At 38.6% G+C, this 20,708-nt stretch overlaps 2 protein-coding genes across 2 annotated transcripts; one reads left to right on the top strand and one right to left on the bottom strand.

Moving 5' to 3' along the window:
* Positions 1-451: 451 nt before the first annotated feature.
* On the top strand, positions 452-3,100 carry LOC130944435 (subtilisin-like protease SBT1.7). Its single transcript, XM_057872762.1, has one exon. The coding sequence runs from the start codon at positions 533-535 to the stop codon at positions 2,837-2,839; it is 2,307 nt and encodes a 768-aa protein (XP_057728745.1). The 5' UTR covers positions 452-532; the 3' UTR covers positions 2,840-3,100.
* Positions 3,101-3,906: 806 nt separating this feature from the next.
* LOC130945073 (protein arginine N-methyltransferase 2) lies at positions 3,907-5,749 on the bottom strand. Its single transcript, XM_057873736.1, has 3 exons — positions 5,414-5,749; positions 4,788-5,183; positions 3,907-4,354 (listed from the first exon to the last, which is right to left on the bottom strand). The coding sequence occupies exons 1-3, from the start codon at positions 5,685-5,687 to the stop codon at positions 4,041-4,043; spliced, it is 984 nt and encodes a 327-aa protein (XP_057729719.1). The 5' UTR covers positions 5,688-5,749; the 3' UTR covers positions 3,907-4,040.
* Positions 5,750-20,708: the final 14,959 nt, after the last annotated feature.

Below are 20,708 nucleotides of genomic sequence, written 5' to 3' on the forward strand. Positions count from 1 at the left end.
TTAAAATCAAAGTGAAAGTGATATGTACACCTTTTACGGAAGAGATATAAAATTTGTTATAGTGGTACACGAGTTTAGTGTTTCCCACTTTATTGTATACAAATGCACAAGAAACATTTTCAAGCAACTTGAAGCATGATATAACACTTGAGAAAGAGTATTTTAATTCTCCCATACATACATATGTATTAAAGTGGTATATCAGCAAAATAAACCATATCTACTCAGACATACAGTAGTATCCCATTTGCCATTACCACTAGGGCCTAGGCCAACTCCTCCTTTTATAAAGTTATAGAAGGGAAAACTGAAGTAATTATTGGAATAGGACCCAAAAGAATAAAAAAATAAGTAATAATTGGAATGTGTGTTTACAGTAAAAGAATCTTCTTTATCTATGCTGACTATGCGCACTCAATAATTCAAATCTAATTATAAATAGCAGCTACATACTATTACTATCCCTGCATCTAAGAAGCCATAGACTAAATTGGCTTACACAGAGAGAGTTAGAGTGAGAGAGTTCTGTGACATGATGAATTCAATGATTTTCAAGTGTGTTCTGCTTATGGTTCTGTCCTGCAGATACACCATAGCAGAAACCAAAACAGAGTACCCCAAAAAGAACACATATATAATTCACATGGACAAGTTCAACATGCCATCAAGTTTCAATGACCATCTTCAGTGGTATGATTCATCTCTCAAAGCAGTTTCGGAATCTGCAGAGATGCTCTACACCTACAAACATGTAGCTCACGGATTCTCCACAAAGCTAACTGCTCAAGAAGCAGAATTACTTGCCAACCAACCGGGAATCCTCTCTGTTATCCCTGAAGTTCGATACGAGCTTCACACAACTCGAACACCAGAGTTCTTGGGGTTGGCAGAAAAAACATCAACTCATGCAATTTCCTCTGACAAACAAAGCGAAGTGATTGTTGGAGTGCTTGACACCGGAGTATGGCCTGAACTTAAAAGCTTCGACGACACGGGGCTTGGACCGGTACCAAGCAGTTGGAAAGGCACTTGTGAGACAGGTAACAACTTCAACTCGTCAAATTGTAACAAGAAACTCGTTGGTGCAAGATTCTTTGCCAAAGGATATGAAGCAGCCTTTGGACCCATCGATTTGAAGACAGAATCAAAATCGCCTAGGGATGATGATGGCCATGGAAGTCACACTTCAACTACAGCAGCAGGATCTGTTGTTTCAGGAGCTAGCCTCTTTGGTTATGCTTCAGGGACAGCAAGAGGAATGGCCCCACAAGCACGTGTGGCCGTTTACAAAGTGTGCTGGATTGGAGGGTGCTTCACTTCAGATATCGCTGCTGCAATCGACAGGGCCATTGAAGATGGTGTGAATGTGCTTTCCATGTCTATTGGGGGGTCTGTAACTGATTACTCCAGGGACATTATTGCAATTGGAACATTTGCAGCCACAGCACATGGAATTCTAGTATCCAATTCTGCAGGAAACAGTGGCCCTAGTGAAGCATCCGTGTCTAACGTGGCTCCATGGATAACCACCGTTGGTGCTGGAACTATAGACCGTGATTTCCCTGCTTATATCACCCTTGGAAATGGAAAGAAATACGCGGGGGTGTCTCTTTACAACGGAAAACTACCATCTAATTCTGCAGTGCCACTTGTCTATGCCGGCAATGTAAGTAGTTTATCCAGTGGACGTCTATGCACCAAGGATAGTTTGATTAGCAGTAAAGTTTCGGGCAAAATCGTGGTGTGCGAGCGCGGAGGAAATCCAAGAGTGGAAAAGAGTTTGGTTGTGAAGAAGGCTGGAGGAATTGGGATGATTCTAGCAAACACTGCAGAATATGGGGAAGAGCTAGTTGCAGATTCTTTCCTCATCCCTGCAGCAGCATTAGGCCAGAAAGAGAGCAATGAAGTAAAGAAGTATGCAGCCTCAACTCCAAATCCAACTGTCAAAATTGAATTTGGAGGCACGCATTTAGGGGTTCAGCCATCCCCAGTGGTGGCAGCATTCAGCTCCAGAGGACCAAATTTGCTCACTCCAAAAATACTCAAACCAGATTTGATAGCGCCTGGAGTGAACATCCTAGCTGGGTGGACCGGAGCAGTTGGACCAACCGGTTTGTCTGTTGACAAAAGGCATGTGAGCTTCAACATCGTCTCTGGCACTTCCATGTCCTGCCCCCATGTTAGTGGCCTAGCTGCCCTTCTTAAGGGAGCACACCCTGAATGGAGCCCTGCAGCCATAAGGTCTGCCCTTATGACCACATCCTACACATCCTACAAAAATGGACAATCCATAAAAGATGTTGCAACCGGACTGCCAGCTACGCCATTCGATTATGGTGCCGGGCATGTGGATCCAGTGGCTGCTCTTGATCCTGGTCTTGTCTATGATGCTACCGTGGATGATTACCTGAGCTTCTTCTGTGCCTTGAACTACACTTCATCTCAAATAAAGCTTGCCACAAGAAGAGTATATACCTGCAGCAAAAGAAAGACCTATAGAGTTGAAGATCTCAATTACCCATCTTTTGCTGTTCCTTTTGACACAAGTTCAGGCATAGGTGGTGGTTCTAACGCACCAACCACTGTCCAATACAAGAGGACTTTAACCAACATGGGCACCCCAGCAACATATAAGATTTCGGTGTCATCAAAGTCTCCATCCGTGAAGATTGTGGTTGAACCAGAAATACTTAGTTTCAAGGAAGTGAACGAGAAGAAGGGCTACACCGTCACATTCACAGCATCTTCAATGCCGTCCGGCACCAACAGCTTCGCTTTTCTGCAATGGTCTGATGGGAAACATAATGTTACCAGTCCTATTGCTTTCAGCTGGACCTGACAGTGAGAGAGATTTGAAGGCCCTAACTCTGAATTACATATGCAGCAATACATACATGGTTGAGTACAAGGGTTCATGTGATGCTGTGTATTTGGTCCAGCAAAGTAGGCCTAAGAGAACAGCTCCTGACTCATGATGATGTAATGTATCTCTTATGTTGTTCCTATTTGAAGCTAGTCAAACAATAATTGTACAGAAATAACTGTGCAATGGCACTTTTATAATGTAGCTTATATAATTGTACTTCTGAACTTATTTGGATTTTTCCTTGGCTCGGTAAAAAGAAAAAAGAATACGAATCAATCACTGAGCAGAAACTATACAAGCGCCAAGATACTATAGTCTTGTGCACATTCCTTGGATCATACGTCCACTCCTCAAAAACACTACGAAACAAATTCTAGTAGTTTAGACATTGACAGAATCAAGACCATGCAAAAATAGTCTATTTCGGTATCATATGATCAATACTAAAGTCAAAAAAATAATCACTTCAAACGAGGGCATAATGATGATGGGACTAATAACTACTACGTTTGAAAGAAATTACAGCCATTCCAAGAATTAAAATCACCTATCTTAATCAGAAAATAGGGGTCCGTCTTTTGATCAGAATCCCAAGTGTGAAACCTCAGAGTCACACGTCATTGATTATATTTGACTTCTTTTCTCTTATGCATCCATTGTTGATTGGGAACATGTCCAGTAACATTTGAGAGGACGATAACTCTTCATACTTTTTCATTTCTTCTCAAGCTTGTGTATTTTACTATCATTATGATTTCAGTTCTTACATTTATCCCCATTTATTTGTGTTTTAATCCTTAACAATTTTACCTATAACAGTACGACCCTTAATTCTTTACCTTTTTTGAGTGAATAATCAATATTTACGGTTTTAATTCCTAGAGGACTAGAGTTGTAAAAAACAAAATGGCTATATAGGACTTGGGAGCTAAGATTTAAATAAGTTGAAACTAAGAAAATCAATGGTTCAATTGAACTGCAACTTCATACGCAAAATCTTAACAAAAGGAATTGTAATGAAATTTCCAAATAAAGCTCAAGATTTCATTATGAAACTAATGGTAACATTACAAAACTGTTTGGTAAATTACACAAGCAACAGCATATGAATTATGATGTGTTGGAATAATTTTGAATATGTAACTAAAATAAAGGCTCACTCCTAGCATGAACATCACTCGGGATCCTCTAAAGACTGACAGACAGGGAGGTAGTATGTATCAAGCTGCCAATATCTGTGTTTTACACCTTCCCAAACTTCTTCTCCCAAACAATCCTTAACGGGCAAAGGAATCAATTGCGTGGAATAACCCAAATTCTCGAGCTCAAGGGAAACCAAATGGCAATACACAACATGAAAAAATGCATTACCACCACAAAGACCATTGAAGAATGAATAGATCCCACCTGGCTTCAACAGTGCAGGAAGATGTTGGTGGAACTCTCTCAGGTCTTCATAGTACTCCCCATAGGTATCGAAGAAAATTCCTACAGCACGAAGCGGCAAATGAACCATAAGTAATATTTAAGAAAGCTCAATTCACTAGGAATCAGAAAAGAATGAATAAATAGATAAAACAAAACACGTTTCCTATATTTTTAACAGAATCAGCAGTTAAAAAGGTGGGAAATGGCCAGGTTCACTATATACTTTACTCTAATTTGGAAGGCTTGATCATCAATACTTACTTCAATACAGCCTTAGAATATATCGGAGACCAATTAGTTTTCACAGAATTCCAAACACCATTATTCATCATAGAGTAGTAGCAACAATAAGCAAATGAGTAAAGAGTTAGGAGTTATCACTTATCAGTATTTTAGACATCAAATTGAAAGACAATCCTTCTGAGTAGTGAGTATTGATGCTTAAGCTCATGAGATTGAGATTGAGATTGACTGATTGAGAATTAGCAATTACCATCATATGTTTCGAGCTGAGACAGAACATCTTGCCAGCGACCAAAAACAATCTTCACATTTTCCTTCTTCCCCCATCCTGTACCAAGCATGCGCTCATAAACCTCTGGATGAGCCTCAACAATGGTGTGAGTGGCAGGTGCATACTGCTGAATGGCTGTATCGACAAGACCCATTCCAAATCCAATATTGAGTATGTGACCACCACCCGAACAAACAGCTTTAGCATGAGCCTCCATCAAAGGCTTCTCCCATGCCATCATCACAGCCTTGCTATCAGTGTCCATAAGTTTGTCTTCGCTGAAACTGACCCTATCTTCCAAGTAATCGTGATCAGAATCGGCATTTTTATTTTCTTTTCTTGCAATTGTACCCAGGACCAGTTCAGCCTGAATCCCTAGAAAAGTGAATATATAGAAATCAGATCCCAATGGTATTAAATTATGGATTCAGACTCAAATTACTCTGTGTATTACAGTATCCAAACAAGTTGTATTTATATACATGAAGAACTAACTTGTAACTAACTTGCCGGCTAAGATAAACTACTAACTAACTTGAATAACAGACTAACTAATAAATTATAAATTCTGTAAAGTCATAACAGAAAGAAAGGAGGGTGCGCACCGGCATTGAGGAGGAGCTCGTAGGCGTCCTGATGGCCTGCTTCCATGGCGAAGTCACCGGCGGAGAGGTTGGAAGGAGAGAGGGCGTTCCATGGGGCGCCAGCAGAGAGAAGGATGGAGAGGATGTGTGCGTGCCCTTGCTTTGCAGCGTGCATAAGAGGAGTGAGGCCCTCCGCGTCGAAGTGGCTAATGTCGGCGCCGGAGTCTATCAGGGACTTCAGCTTTTCGGCGTCGCCGTTCCTGGCGGCGTCGCATAGTTGCTCCCATTCGTTCATGGTTGCTCTCTGCTTAAACCCTACTCTCTACTGGCCTCCAAAATCTATCATTTCCTTCTTTATTTTCCTCTTCTTTATTTAAATTGAAGTTACAGTCAATCAACCACTAATTTTAAAACTTCTATAAATAAAGATTGATGTAATTCTAAATAAAAATAGAACACGGCTACACCTAAGAATAAGGAATTTGGATGTTCTAAATTTTAGATTTTTTACTTTAAAGGATAAAATAAAATCTTTTATTATTAAATATTTGTTCTTTCATGTGTCAGTTATCTACTAAATTCAACACAAAATCTGGTTAACTCTTCATATTGATCTTTCGGTACGCATCTCCAGGAAGAATTATACAAGTCATAGTACAATTATCTCAACAAAAAGTGCCGTCTCACTTTTTCCATAAAAGTATAAACCGTACCAAATAACAGAGAGTGCTGTATAACATCAACAGAGAGTGTTGTCTCACCTTTCATCCGAGAGAATGATCCTAGTCTAGGACATAGTGTCCATGCACACTTTTCTATCATAATCACAATCTATATGAGATATAATGTCTATGCACACTCTTAAGATATAATGTCTGCCACACTTTTCAATCATAATCATAAGCATGGTCAATCTTATTCATAATCAAAATCAATATCAAGATCATAAGTTTTTATATTCATATTTATCACGAGGATAATCGTCCTCAAACTGTGAGATGGATACACCACTATCCTCATCGTGGACGGGATAAAACTACCATATCCACGAATCTACAACGCAATAAACAAGTGGGATCGTGCCACCATCCTTATCAGACAACTAATAAATATTACAATTCAAAATCACACATTGACACCTTTCTTTTTTAAGAATCATACTTAATCCATTTACTTTAATAACAATATATATTTAGTTCACATTATGTCAATAATCACCTTCATTTCTCATTTAATCTAAAATTCACAGTCTGATTTCCATACCATTTAGAAACTCAATTCATTAGATTTTTCACACTCATTTCAAAGCTTATGAATTAGTTATCAGGAATCACATGGGATTTACAGGGGGTTACAAGCTTATTGAAAAGGATAAACAGTCAAAAATAGAGTTCTTTCAAGAAAACAGAACGTGTGTGCACGCAAAACTCTGTGTGCATGCACATATCAGAGCCAATTTTTCAACAGGTGTGTACGCACCACCCTGTGCGTATGCACAACTTGCAACTTTTTCTTGGCGTGCATGCACACCTCCTTGTGTGTATGTATAGCCTCCAACACACCCCTGTCTAGTGCGCACTTATGCCTCTGTGCGTATGCACACCAACAAAATTCTAGTGTGCTGCAAAATTTTGAAATTTCAGTTTTAAAGTCCAATTTTCAAATCTTCATAATTTTTCCTATAAAAATCATTTTTCGTTCGTTTTTTGAACGTCATAAACTAAACAAACCTAGTTTTCATTCAAATCAAGTTTTACAAATTTTCGAGATCCGATGGCCAAGTTATAACCCGCCAAATTTAACCAAAATCTTTAAAATTGTAACATTTTCTGGAATCCTCCAAAGCAACTTTACTTAAAACCAGTTCTTTTCATAGAACTCATTTTTCACTTAACCAAAATCTCCAAACTAACTTCAAAACCATTTCAAGTTTAAACCTCTTTTAAAAGACTAAAAAATCATACTGTTCACAAATTACAAGCTTAATAAAATATCATAATCATTTATTCTTAAATTAATCACTTAAATTACCTTAAATAAGGATTTATTAAATTAGACTACACGGCAAAGTCTCTAGACTTTAAGGGGGCAACAACCAATCTTATTTTTCTTATTATTCAATTTAATCCAAACTTATAAAAATTTCAGCAACACCTCCCCTAAAACTCAGACTTTACCACCCTTCAAAGGTTCCATCAATCACAACAATTGACTGATCTTTTTTCTCAACAACGATCAAAACAACAAGGTTCTCAATCCATTCAATTTAAAAAAAGTAATATTATGGGTTAAGTACAATTTTGGTCCCTAAGGTATAGGCTGAAAATTTTTTTGTCCCCAACCTTTTTTTGCATACAAAATCGTTCCCTAAGGTTCAACATAATTTTAAAATCATCTGTCGGACCAAAAAAACCCTTCTCTTCTTCTTTCTCCTCTTCTTCTTCACAACATCTCTTCTTCTTTATCAGAAGCAAAAACAGAAGCAGAAACAAACGCAGAAACAAAAGCAGAAAGCCAAGGATACCTCTTTCTATTCTAGAAAACAGAAGCAGAAATAAACACAGAAACAAAAACAAAAACAAAAACAAACGTCGTTCCTCCTCCTCTTTCTCTGTCCCCTCAAAGGAGCTATCCTCGTAGAAACAAATACAGAAATAGAAACATAAACAAATGCAGAAACAGCCGCTCATGGATGTGCAATAAGATCAAATAAACAGAATCCAAATCAAAAGCACAAGAACAATAAAATCAGAATCAGAATCAGAAGTACAAGAATAATAAAATTAGAATCATAATCAAAAAGCAGAAGATCAAATCAGAAGCAGAACCCTGGAGAGGACCAGTGGCAAGGACCAGAAGCACCGGCGGCAGTGACGGCAGTAGGGGATGCGAAGCAGCGGAGGAGCTTCGGCGACGACAGTGGGCTCAACAGACGACAGCGGTGGCGACACTCCTCCTCTACCTTCAGCTGCGCATCCCCCCCCTCTCTCTCTCTCTCTCTCTCTCTCTCTCTCTCTGTAGTCAGCGGCGGTGGCGGATCTAGCGATGACAGAACAGGTCAGAATGGCGACAATGACGCGGCTTAGTGGCGGCGACGATCCCAGTACGACAACGGTGGTGGCCTCCCTTTCCTTCCCCTTTCTTCTTTCCCCCGTCCCCGCTGTGTGATCCCTTCCCCATTTAAATTATTTTTTTATTTTATAATTTTTTTAGTTAGGAGTAATTAGTAATAAAAATTAAAATTTTAGTAAAAAAATATGATTTTAATATTAAGTTAAATCTTAGGGACGATTTTGTATGTAAAAAAGGTTAGGGACGAAAAAATTTTTCGACCTATACCTTAGGGACCAAAATCGTACTTGTTAAGTTAAAAAATTAACTAAATTAATTAGTGATGACAAACATTATTTTTGGGCAAAATAAATAATTAATGTTGATTAATTGTATTTATTTTTTACTAATTGTTTATTATTGCAGGCCAAAATTTCAATAGCCCAAATGGAATAAAAAGCAATTAGCAAGGATGATTGGGCTGAAAGCAAAAATCAGAAGCCCAAGAAAAAGCAAAAGATAGAAGCCAAAGAAATCAGATGGGCCAAACGGGTTACATGAACCAAACCGATCCAAGCCCGTATTCATCCCACAAAGCTTCTCTTGCAAGATTGAATTCTTCACTCCTCCAAAATGTGCAACGTATCTCTTCTCTCTGACCAAGTCAAATCAGCTTCAGAAAAGTAAGAAAGAGAACGAGAGTGAAAGAGCTTCTTCACCAAGCAAATCACCAAAGAAGCAAGAAAGAGAAACTAAGCTTGAAAGGCAGAAGTCATCTTAACAAATCCAAACCAAATCAAGCTTAGGTTATAGGTAAATCTTTTCCTCATACATGCAACTCGGTCTCATCTCTTCTTCCCAACTCTCTGCTCTATCCGAAAATGGCATTCAAGGGAAAGTTGTTCTCTGCCCTATTCTGTTTCACATCTACGGTCACAAGTGATACTTGGGGACCAAGTAGTTTTTCAATGGCTAAGATCAAGTTGACCATGAGAAGATTTCTATGGTTACTGCTTTGTGGCTCTCGGTCAAGATGAGGAAGTCAGAGGAAAAGTTTCTACTCTGGGGATTAAGGTGAAAAAGTGAAGCTGTGGGTTGGTGAAGCTCAAGGCTCAAGGTGTTGACCTTGGAAGAAGAACCCAGCAACATGCAAGGAGATAAAAGAAGATTTTCTGTTCATTCAAAGGTAAGGAGAGAAAACCAGAGTTTGTGAGTTGTGTTCTGTAAAGTTCCTCTACTTGGATAATGCTCTCTTTCAAAGAAGCATTCGGCCAACACTGAAGAACTGTATCTGATGTTTGCAAATCTGGTTTTGCACATAGCAAAGAGGCTACTGATGAAGTCAATCTCCTTCATGTTTTACTGATTGTAATGTACTTTTCCAAGTTTATCTTTCTGTAATTTCTTGTGAGAAAAGGCATTGTGAGAAAGCTCAAGTAAAAGCCATGAGTGGAAAAAGACTGAGTGATACACTTGAGAGAAAAGCCTAGAGTTAATTTTCTGATTTCTTTAGGTTGGCTAAGTGTCTTGTATCTTGTACCTGTTTGGTATCCCTTTCTTAGTTGGGTTAGCACTAAGAGTAAATAGTTAGGAGTTAGCATAGCCAATGTCAAGTTAGGATAGATCTTGAGTGTGAAATTGGTGTATGTAATTCTGTTAACTATAGTGAAATTCTTCCATCATTGTGGAGGAGACTGGATGTAGGTTGCATAGCACAAGGCAACCGAACCAAGATACATGCTGGTGTTCGCTTTTCTCTTCCCTGCTGAGTTCTGTTTTCTGATATTCATGAGACAAAAATAAATTGTCTCATAAATTTCTGCTACTGAGTTCAAACAGAATAAGAATTGTAATTTTGTTTAAAAAGGTCATAACATCAACTTAAAAGGAAGGCATAGATTCAACCCCCCTTCTCTAAGCCTACCACAACCTTCAATTGGTATCAAGAACTAAGGTCTCAAGAATCAAGCTTAACCACTTGGAGTAAAGATCCAATGGCAAACAACTTGAGCACAACCACAGTTGCTTACACCCTCACTGAAGGCCAGTCAAACAATCGGCCACCTTTCTTCAACGGGAAGAACTATTCCTACTGGAAAGAAAGGATAAGGATCTTCATTCAATCCATTGACTACAACATATGGAAGATCGTTGTAAGCGGTCCAAAGATCCCAACAAAAACAAGTGCTGAAGGAGTGGTGACTCCAAAAGAAGAAGCTGAATGGAATGAAGATGACAAGAAGAAGATAGAGCTGAACGCTAAAGCAATCAACCTTCTTCATTGTGCTATCAGCTTTGAAGAGTACCGGAAGGTGTCTAGATGCAAGACAGCCAAAGAAATCTGGGAAAAACTCCAAGTTACACACGAAGGCACTAAACAAGTCAAAGAAACGAGGATTGATATGCTGCGAAAAGAGTACGAGATGTTTAGCATGAAGGATGGAGAAAGCATTGATGAAGCGTTTGAGAGATTCTCAATCATAATCAACAACCTTGATGCTATGGGTACAAACTATGCAGAACAAACCTTGGTGAGAAAACTCCTTAGAAGCCTCACAAAAGAGTGGAAAAACACTGCCACTGTCCTAACCGAGAGTAACAACATAAGTCCCATAACCTATGATGAGCTGAGAGGAAAACTCCTTGCCTATTGATGAGCGGATAATTTATACGCTTTTTGGCATTGTTTTTAGGTAGTTTTTAGTAAGTTCAAGCTACTTTTAGGGATGTTTTCATTAGTTTTTATGTTAAATTCACATTTCTGGACTTTACTATGAGTTTGTGTATTTTTCTGTGATTTCAGGTAATTTCTGGCTGAAATTGAGGGACTTGAGCAAAACTCTGAAAAAGGCTGACAAAAGGACTGCTGATGCTGTTGGAATCTGTCCTCCCTGCACTCAAAATGGATTTTCTGGAGCTACAGGACTCCAAATGGCGCGCTCTCAATGGCGTTGGAAAGTAGACATCCAGAGCTTTCCAGCAATATATAATAGTCCATACTTTATTAGGAAATTGACGACATAACTTGGCGTTAAACGCCAAGTACATGCTGCTGTCTGGAGTTAAACGCCAGAAAAACGTCATGATCCGGAGTTGAACGCCCAAAACACGTCATAACTTGGAGTTCAACTCCAAGAAAAGCCTCAGCTCGTGGATAGATCAAGCTCAGCCCAAACATACACCAAGTGGGCCCCGAAAGTGGATTTATGCATCAATTACTTACTCATGTAAACCCTAGGAGCTAGTTTATTATAAATAGAACTTTTTATTAGTGTATTAATCATCTTGGGACGATTAGTTCTCAGATCATGGGGGCTGGCCATTCGGCCATGCCTGAACCTTTTACTTATGTATTTTCAACGGTGGAGTTTCTACACACCATAGATTAAGGGTGTGGAGCTCTGCTGTACCTCAAGTTTCAATACAATTACTATTACTTTCTATTCAATTCTCTTTTATTCTTATTCCAAGATATACGTTACACTTAACTTTGATGAATGTGATGATCCGTGACACTCATCATCATTCTCACCTATGAACGCACGTGATTGACAACCACTTCCGTTCTACTTTAGGCCGAGCGCATATCTCTTAGATTCCCCAACAGAATCTTCGTGGTATAAGTTAGATAGATGGCGGCATTCATGAGGATCCGAAAAGTCTAAACCTTGTCTATGGTATTCTGAGTAGGATTCTGGGATTGAATGACTGTGACGAGCTTCAAACTCCTGAAGGCTGGGCGTGATGACAAACGCAAAAGAATCAAGGGATTCTATTCCAACCTGATTGAGAACCGACAGATGATTAGCCGTGCCGTGACAGAGCATAGGACCATTTTCACTGAGAGGATGGGATGTAGCCATTGACAACGGTGATGCCCTACATACAGCTTGCCATGGAAAGGAGTAAGAAGGATTGGATGAAAGCAATGAGAAAGTAGAGATTCAAGAGGAGCACAGCATCTCCATACACTTATCTGAAATTCCCACTATTAATTTACATAAGTATTTCTATCCCTTTTATTTTCTATTTTATTATTAATTTTCGAATCCATAAACCAATTTAATCTGCCTAACTGAGATTTACAAGGTGACCATAGCTTGCTTCATACCAACAATCTCTGTGGGATCGACCCTTACTCACGTAAGGTATTACTTGGATGACCCAGTACACTTGCTGGTTAAGTTGATTGGAGTTGTGATCATAAATTCCAATAGAGCCAATTTTTAAATCTCATGCAAATACAAAGAGGATCACAATTTCGTCCACCAAGTTTTTGGCGCCGTTGCCGGGGATTGTTCGAGTATGGACAACTGACGGTTCATCTTGTTTCTCAGATTAGGTAATTTTCTTTTCAAAAATCTTTTTCAAAATTTTTTCTTTTATTTTTCGTTTTTCTAAACTTTATTTTCGAAAAAATTAATAAAAATCCAAAAAAAATTAGAAAATCATGAAAATAAAAAATATTTTGTGTTTCTTGTTTGAGTCTTGAGTCAATTTTTAAGTTTGGTGTCAATTGCATGCTTTAAAAATTTTTCTTGCATTTTTCGAAAATTCCATGCATTCAAAGTGTTCTTCATGATCTTCAAGTTGTTCTTGATAAGTCTTCTTGTTTGATCTTGATGTTTTCTTGTTTTGTGTCTTTTCTTGTTTTTCATGTGCATCTTTGCATTCATATTTTCCAAGCATTAAAAATTTCTAAGTTTGATGTCTTGCATGTTTTCTTTGCATTAAAAATTTTTCAAAATTATGTTCTTGATGTTCATCATGATCTTCAAAGTGTCCTTGGTGTTCATCTTGACATTCATAGCATTCTTGCATGCATTCATTGTTTTGATCTAAAAATTTCATGCATTGAGTATTTTTGTTATTTTTCTCTCTCATCTTTAAAAATTCAAAAATAAAAAAATATATCTTTTCCATATTTTCCTCCAAATTTTCGAAATCTTGGGTTGACTTGGTCAAAAATTTTTAAAATTAGTTGTTTCTTACAAGTCAAGTCAAAATTTCAATTTTAAAAAAACTTATCTTTTTAAAATCTTTTTCAAAAATCATATCTTTTTCATTCTTTTTTTATCATTTTCGAAAATTTCAAAAATATTTTTCAAATTACTTTCAAAATCTTTTTCTTATCTTTACATCTAATTTTCAAAAATTCACTAATAATTAATGTGATTGATTCAAAAATTTGAAGTTTGTTACTTTCTTGTTAAGAAAGGTTCAATCTTTAAGTTCTAGAATCTTATCTTGTAGTTTCTTGTTAGTGAAGTAAGTAATTTCAAATTTTTAAATTAAATCTTTTTATCTCTTATCTTATCTTTTTCAAAATTTTATCTTTTTCAAAATTTGATTTCAAAATATCTTATCTAACTTCTTATCTTCTTACCTTTTTTTAAAAAAAAATTTTGATTTCAAATCTTTTTCAATCAACTAACTAACTTTTTGTTTGTTTCTTATCTTTTTCAAAACCACCTAACTACTTTTCCCTCTCTAATTTTCGAAAATATCTCACCTCTTTTTCAAAAATTCTTTTTAATTAACTGATTGTTTCATGTTTTAATTTTAATTACAATTTATCTCTAATTTTCGAAAATCATTAACCCCTTTTTGAAATTATTTTCGAATTTTCTTCCTCTTCTCTCCTTCTATTTAATTATTTATTTACTAACACTTCTCTTCACCTCTCTTCATCTAATTATCCGAATCCCATCTTCCACATTCTTCTCCCCTTTTTTCTTCTACTAACATAAAGGAATCTCTATACTGTGACATAGAGGATTCCTCTTCTTTTCTTGTTTTCTTCTCATTCATATGAGCAGGAACAGGGAAAAAGGCACTCTTGTTGAAATTGATCCTGAACCTGAAAGGACTCTGAAGAGGAAATTAAGAGAAGCTAAATTAAATTATTCTAAAGGTAACCTTTCAGAAATATTGGAACAAGAGAAGGAGATGGCAGCCGAAAATAATAATAATGCAAGGAGAATGCTTGGTGACTTCACAAAGCCAACGTCCAAGTTTGATGGAAGAAGCATCTCCATTCCTGCCATTGGAGCCAACAACTTTGAGCTTAAGCCTCAACTAGTTGCTTTAATGCAACAAAACTGCAAGTTTTATGGACTTCCATCTGAAGATCCTTATCAGTTTTTAACTGAGTTCTTGCAGATCTGTGAGACTGTAAAGACGAATGGAGTTGATCCTGAAGTCTACAGACTCATGCTTTTCCCTTTTGCTGTAAGAGACAGAGCTAGAATATGGTTGGATTCACAACCCAAAGATAGTCTGGACTCCTGGGATAAGCTGGTCACTGCCTTCCTGGACAAATTCTTCCCTCCTCAAAAGCTGAGCAAGCTGAGAGTGGATGTTCAAACCTTCAAACAAAAAGATGGTGAATCCCTCTATGAAGCTTGGGAAAGATACAAGCAGCTGACCAAAAGATGTCCATCTGACCTGTTTTCAGAATAGACCATATTAGATATATTCTATTATGGTCTCTCTAAATTTTCGAAAATGTCATTGGACTATTCTGCAGGTGGATCTATTCACCTGAAGAAAACGCCTGAAGAGGCTTAAGAACTCATTGATATGATTGCAAACAACCAATTCATGTACACTTCTGAGAGGAATTCCGTGAATAATGGGATACCTCAGAAGAAAGGAGTTCTTGAAATTGATGCTCTGAATGCCATATTGGCTCAGAACAAAGTGTTGACTCAACAGGTCAACATGATCTCTCAAAATCTGAATGGATGGCAACATGCATCCAACAGTACTAGAGAGGCAGCTTCTGAAGAAGCTTATGATCCTGAGAACCCTGCCATGGCAGAGGTTAATTACATGGGTGAACCTTATGGAAACACCTATAACTCATCATGGAGAAATCATCCAAATTTCTCATGGAAGGATCAACAAAAGCCTCAACAAGGCTTTAACAATGATGGACGCAATAGGCTGAGCAATAGCAAGCCATATCCATCATCTTCTCAGCAACAGACAGAGAATTCTGAACAAAACACCTCTATTTTAGCCAATCTAGTCTCTGATCTGTCAAAGGCCACTTTCAGTTTCATGAGTGAAACAAGATCCTCCATTAGAAATCTGGAGGCACAAGTGGGCCAGCTGAGTAAGAAAGTCATTGAAACTCCTCCCAGTATTCTCCCAAGCAATACAGAAGAGAATCCAAAAGGAGAGTGCAAAGCCATTGACATAGTCAATATGGCCGAATGCACAAGGGAGGAGGAGGATGAAAATCCTAGTGAGGAAGACCTCCTGGGACGTCCCTCAAGCAAGAAGGAGTTTCCTATTAAGGATCTAAAGGAATCTGAGGCTCATATAGAGACCATAGAGATTCCATTAAATCTCCTTCTGCCATTCATGAGCTCTGAAGACTATTCTTCCTCTGAAGAGGATGAAGATGTGACTGGAGAGCAAGTTGCTCAATATTTAGGAGCTATCATGAAGCTGAATGCCAAGTTGTTTGGTAATGAGACTGGGGAAAGTGAACCTCCCTTACTCATTAGTGAACTGGATACCTGGATTCAGAAAACTCTACCTCAAAAGAAAAAAGATCCTGGCAAGTTCTTAATACCTTGCACCATCGGCACCATGAGCTTTGAAAAGGCTCTATGTGATCTGGGGTCAGGGATAAATCTTATGCCACTCTCTGTACTGGAGAAGTGATGAGCGGATAATTTATACGCTTTTTGGCATTATTTTTAGGTAGTTTTTAGTAAGTTCAAGCTACTTTTAGGGATATTTTCATTAGTTTTTATGTTAAATTCACATTTCTGGACTTTACTATGAGTTTGTGTGTTTTTCTGTGATTTCAGGTAAATTCTGACTGAAATTGAGGGATTTGAGCAAAACTCTGAAAAAGGCTGACAAAAGGACTGCTGATGCTGTTGGATTCTGACCTCCCTGCACTCGAAATGGATTTTCTGGAGCTACAGAACTCCAAATGGCGCGCTCTTAATGGCGTTGGAAAGTAGACATCCAGGGCTTTCCAGCAATATATAATAGTCCATACTTTATTCGAAGAATGACGACGTAACTTGGCGTTGAACGCCAAGTACATGCTGCTTTCTGGAGTTAAACGCCAGAAAAACGTCATGATCCGGAGTTGAACGCCCAAAACACATCATAACTCGAAATTCAACTCCAAGAGAAGCCTCAGCTCGTGGATTGATCAAGCTCAGCCCAAACATACACCAAGTGGGCCCCGGAAGTGGATTTATGCATCAATTACTTACTCATGTAAACCCTAGGAGCTAGTTTATTATAAATAGAACATTTAACTATTGTATTAGACATCTTTTGACCACTTTAAACTCTTTATTCATTCGGTCACTTGATCATGGAGAAGGCTGGCCATTCGGCCATGCTTGAACCCTTTGCTTATGTATTTTCAACGGTGGAGTTTCTGCACACCATAGATTAAGGGTGTGGAGCTCTGCTGTACCTCAAGTATTAATGAAATTCTATCTTCTTTTATTCAAATGCTATCTTAGTTTTATTCCAAGATATTCATTCGTACCCAAGAACATGATGAATGTGATGAGTTAGATAACCCTCATTATTATTCTCACTTATGAACGCGCGTGATTGACAACCACTTCCGTTCTACATGCAACCGAGCTTGAATGTGTATCTCTTAGATTCCCCAACAGAATCTTTGTGGTATAAGCTAGATAGATGGCGGCATTTATGAGGATCCGGAAAGTCCAACCTTGTCTGTGGTGTTCCGAGTAGGATCCTGGGAATCCGGAAAGTCCAACCTTGTCTGTGGTGTTCCGAGTAGGATTCCGGTAATGAATGACTGTGACGTGCTTCAAACTTGCAACCTGCTGGGCGTTAGTGACAGACGCAAAAGAATCAATGGATTCTATTCCAGTAGGAGCGGGAACCAACCGGTGATTGGCCGTACTGTGACAGAGTGCGTGAGCATTAGCTTTCACTGCGAGGATGGGATGTAGCCATCAACCATGGGTGATGCCTCCAGACTGGTTAGCTGTGCGAGTGACAGCCGCATAGGATATTTCCCCGAGAGGATGAAAGTAGCCACAGCTGATGGTGAACCCCTATACAAAGCTTGCGATGGAAAGGAGTAAGAAGGATTGAGTAGAAGCAGTAGGAGAGCAGGCGTCCGTGAGCTCTACAGCATCTCCATCCGCTTATCTGAAACTCCCACCAATGAATCTACATAAGTGTTCTATCCCTTTTATTATTTCTATTTTATTATTTGAATCTAATCAAGTATCATGTTTAATCCGCCTGACTGAGATCTACAAGGTGACCATAGCTTGCTTCATACCAACAATCTCTGTGGATTCGACCCTTACTCACGTAAGGTTTATTACTTGGACGACCCAGTACACTTGCTGGTTAGTTGAACGGAGTTGTGAAAATAAACAGTGCCCTAAGGGTATATCCATACAAAGACAAACAACTTGAAAAGAATAGTGATCACAATTTCGTCCACCAAGAAGCTGGAGATCATTGAGGTACAACCTGCCCTGTTCTCATTACAATTGGCAGACAAGTCATTGAGACAAGCTTATGGAATAGTAGAGGACGTGTTAGTAAAGGTTGAAGGCCTTTACATCCCTGCTGATTTCATAATCTTAGACACTAGGAAGGAAGAGGATGATTGCATCATCCTTGGAAGACCTTTTCTAGCCACAGCAGGAGCTGTGATAGATGTCAACAGAGGTGAATTAGTCCTTCAATTGAATGGGGACTACCTTGTGTTTAAGGCACATGGCCATCCCTCTGTGACAAAAGAGAGTAAGCATGAAGAGCTTCTCTCAGTTCAGAGTCAAGAAGAGCCCACACAGTCAAACTCTAAGTTTGGTGTTGTGAGGCCACAACCAAACTCTAAGTTTGGTGTTAAGACCCCATATCCAAATTCTAAGTTTGGTGTTGGGACTATACAACATTGACCTGATCACCTTGTGGCTCCATGAGAGCCACTGTCAAGCTATTGACATTAAAGAAGCGCTTGTTGGGAGGCAACCCAATTTTATTTATCTATTTTTTATTTTATATTATTGTTATTTTGTGTTTTATTAGGTACATGATCATAAGGAGTCACAAAAAAATCATAAAAATTAAAAACAGAATCAAAAACAGCAGAAGAAAAAATTCGCACCCTGGAGGACGCACAGGCTGGCGTTCAACGCTAGTAAGATGCATCTGGCCGGCGTTCAACGCCAGAACAGAGCATCATTCTGGCGCTGAACGCTAGAAACAAGCAACATTCTGGCGCTGAACGCCAGGAATGTGCCCAGAGAAGAAAAACTGGCGCTGAACGCCAGGAACAAGCATGAAACGGCGTTCAACGCTAGAAACATGCTTTACATGGGCGTTGAACGCCCAGAACATGCACCAATGGGCGTTTAAACGCCAGAATGGTGTGCAAAGGCATTTTACATGCCTATTTGGTGCAGGGATGGAATTCCTTGACACCTCAGGATCTGTGAACCTCACAGGATCTCCACTTACCTCGCCCTCTCTCTCTCCATTCATGGTCATCCCTTCTGTTCTTCATTCACCACCTACATTTATCCACTCTTCCCCATACACCCCACCTACCTTTACAATTCAACTTCTCTTTCCCACCCAATCCCACCCATATAGCCGAATCCATCTCCCCTCACTCTCCTCCATTTTCTTCTTCTTCTTCTTCTTCTCTTCTTACTCCTCTTGCTCGAGGGCGAGCAATATTTTAAGTTTGGTGTGGTAAAAGCATAGCTTTTTTGCTTTTCCATTACCATTAATGGCACCTAAGGCCAGAGAAACCTCAAAGGGAAGACAAAAGCCTCCACCTCTGAGTCATGGGAGATGGAAAGACTCATGTAAAGGGTTTATAGCTCAGTGGTAGAACATGTGGCTGCAAATCAAGAGATCCCTGAGATACCTCAGGGGATAAGTTGTCCTCCACACAAATATTGGAAGCAACTAAGGGTAGAAACACCAAAATTACTAGGAATCATTCAACAGAAGCAAGGAAGAGACATAGAGGAGCTCAAAGAGCACCATTGGACCTTCAAGAAGGTGCCACCCTCACTCAGGTGGATTCATTCCTTGTTCTTATTTCTTTCTGCTTTTCAGTTTTTATGCTGTGTTTATCTATGTTTTGTGTCTCTACTTCATGATCATTAGTATGTAGTAACTATGTCTTAAAGCTATGAATAAATTCCATGAATCCTTCACCTCTCTTAAAAGAAAAATGTTTTAATTCAAAAGAACAAGAAGTACATAAATTTCGAATTTATCCTTGAATTTAATTTAATTTTATTGATGTGGTGACAACACTTTTTGTTTTCTGAATGAATGCTTGAACAGTGCATATGTCTTTTGATCTTGTTGTTTATGAGTGTTAAAATTGCTGGCTCTTGAAAGAATGATGAACAAAGAGAAATGTTATTGAGGATCTGAAAAATCATGAAATTGATTCTTGAAGCAAGAAAAAGCAGTGAACAAGAAGAAGCTTGCGAAAAAAAAATGGCGAAAGAAATAGAAAGAAAAAGAAAAAGCAAGCAGAAAAAGCCAATAGCCCTTAAAACCAAAAGGCAAGGGTAAAAAGGATCCAAGGCTTTGAGCATCAATGGATAGGAGGACCCAAGGAAATAAAATCCAGGCCTAAGCGGCTCAACCAAGCTGTCCCTAACCATGTGCTTGTGTCATGAAGGTCCAAGTGAAAAGCTTGAGACTGAGTGGTTAAAGTCGTGATCCAAAGCAAAAGAGTGTGCTTAAGAGCTCTGGACACCACTAACTGGGGACTCTAGCAAAGCTGAGTCACAATCTGAAAAGGTTCACCCAGTTATGTGTCTGTGGCATTTATGTATCCGGTGGTAATACTGGAAAACAAAATGCTTAGGGCCACAGCCAAGACTCATAAGTAACTGTGTTCAAGAATCAACATGCTTAACTAGGAAAGTCAATAACACTATCCGAAATTCTAAGTTCCTAAAGAAGCCAATCATTCAGAACTTCAAAGGAAAAAGTGAGATGCCAAAACTGTTCAGAAGCAAAAAGCTACAAGTCCCGCTCATCTAATTATAATTAATATTCATTGATATTCTGGAATTTATAGTATATTCTCTTCTTTTTATCCTAATTGATTTTCAGTTGCTTGGGGACAAGCAACAATTTAAGTTTGGTATTGTGATGACTTTTTGGCATTGTTTTTAGGTAGTTTTTAGTAAGTTCAAGCTACTTTTAGGGATGTTTTCATTAGTTTTTATGTTAAATTCACATTTCTGGACTT

The sequence above is a fragment of the Arachis stenosperma genome, chromosome 8 (genome assembly GCF_014773155.1).
Source record: "Arachis stenosperma cultivar V10309 chromosome 8, arast.V10309.gnm1.PFL2, whole genome shotgun sequence".
NCBI lineage: Eukaryota > Viridiplantae > Streptophyta > Magnoliopsida > Fabales > Fabaceae > Arachis > Arachis stenosperma.

What these genes read in the sequence shown, in the direction of transcription:
- LOC130945073 (XM_057873736.1), bottom strand. Translation starts at nt 5,687, where the DNA reads ATGAACGAATGGGAGCAACTATGCGACGCCGCCAGGAACGGCGACGCC. An exon ending in CGAGCTCCTCCTCAATGCCG is followed by an intron (nt 5,184 to 5,413) that starts GTGCGCACCCTC and finishes TCACTTTTCTAG; the next exon opens with GGATTCAGGCTGAACTGGTC. An exon ending in TCAGCTCGAAACATATGATG is followed by an intron (nt 4,355 to 4,787) that starts GTAATTGCTAAT and finishes TTCGTGCTGTAG; the next exon opens with GAATTTTCTTCGATACCTAT.
- LOC130944435 (XM_057872762.1), top strand. Translation starts at nt 533, where the DNA reads ATGATGAATTCAATGATTTTCAAGTGTGTTCTGCTTATGGTTCTGTCC.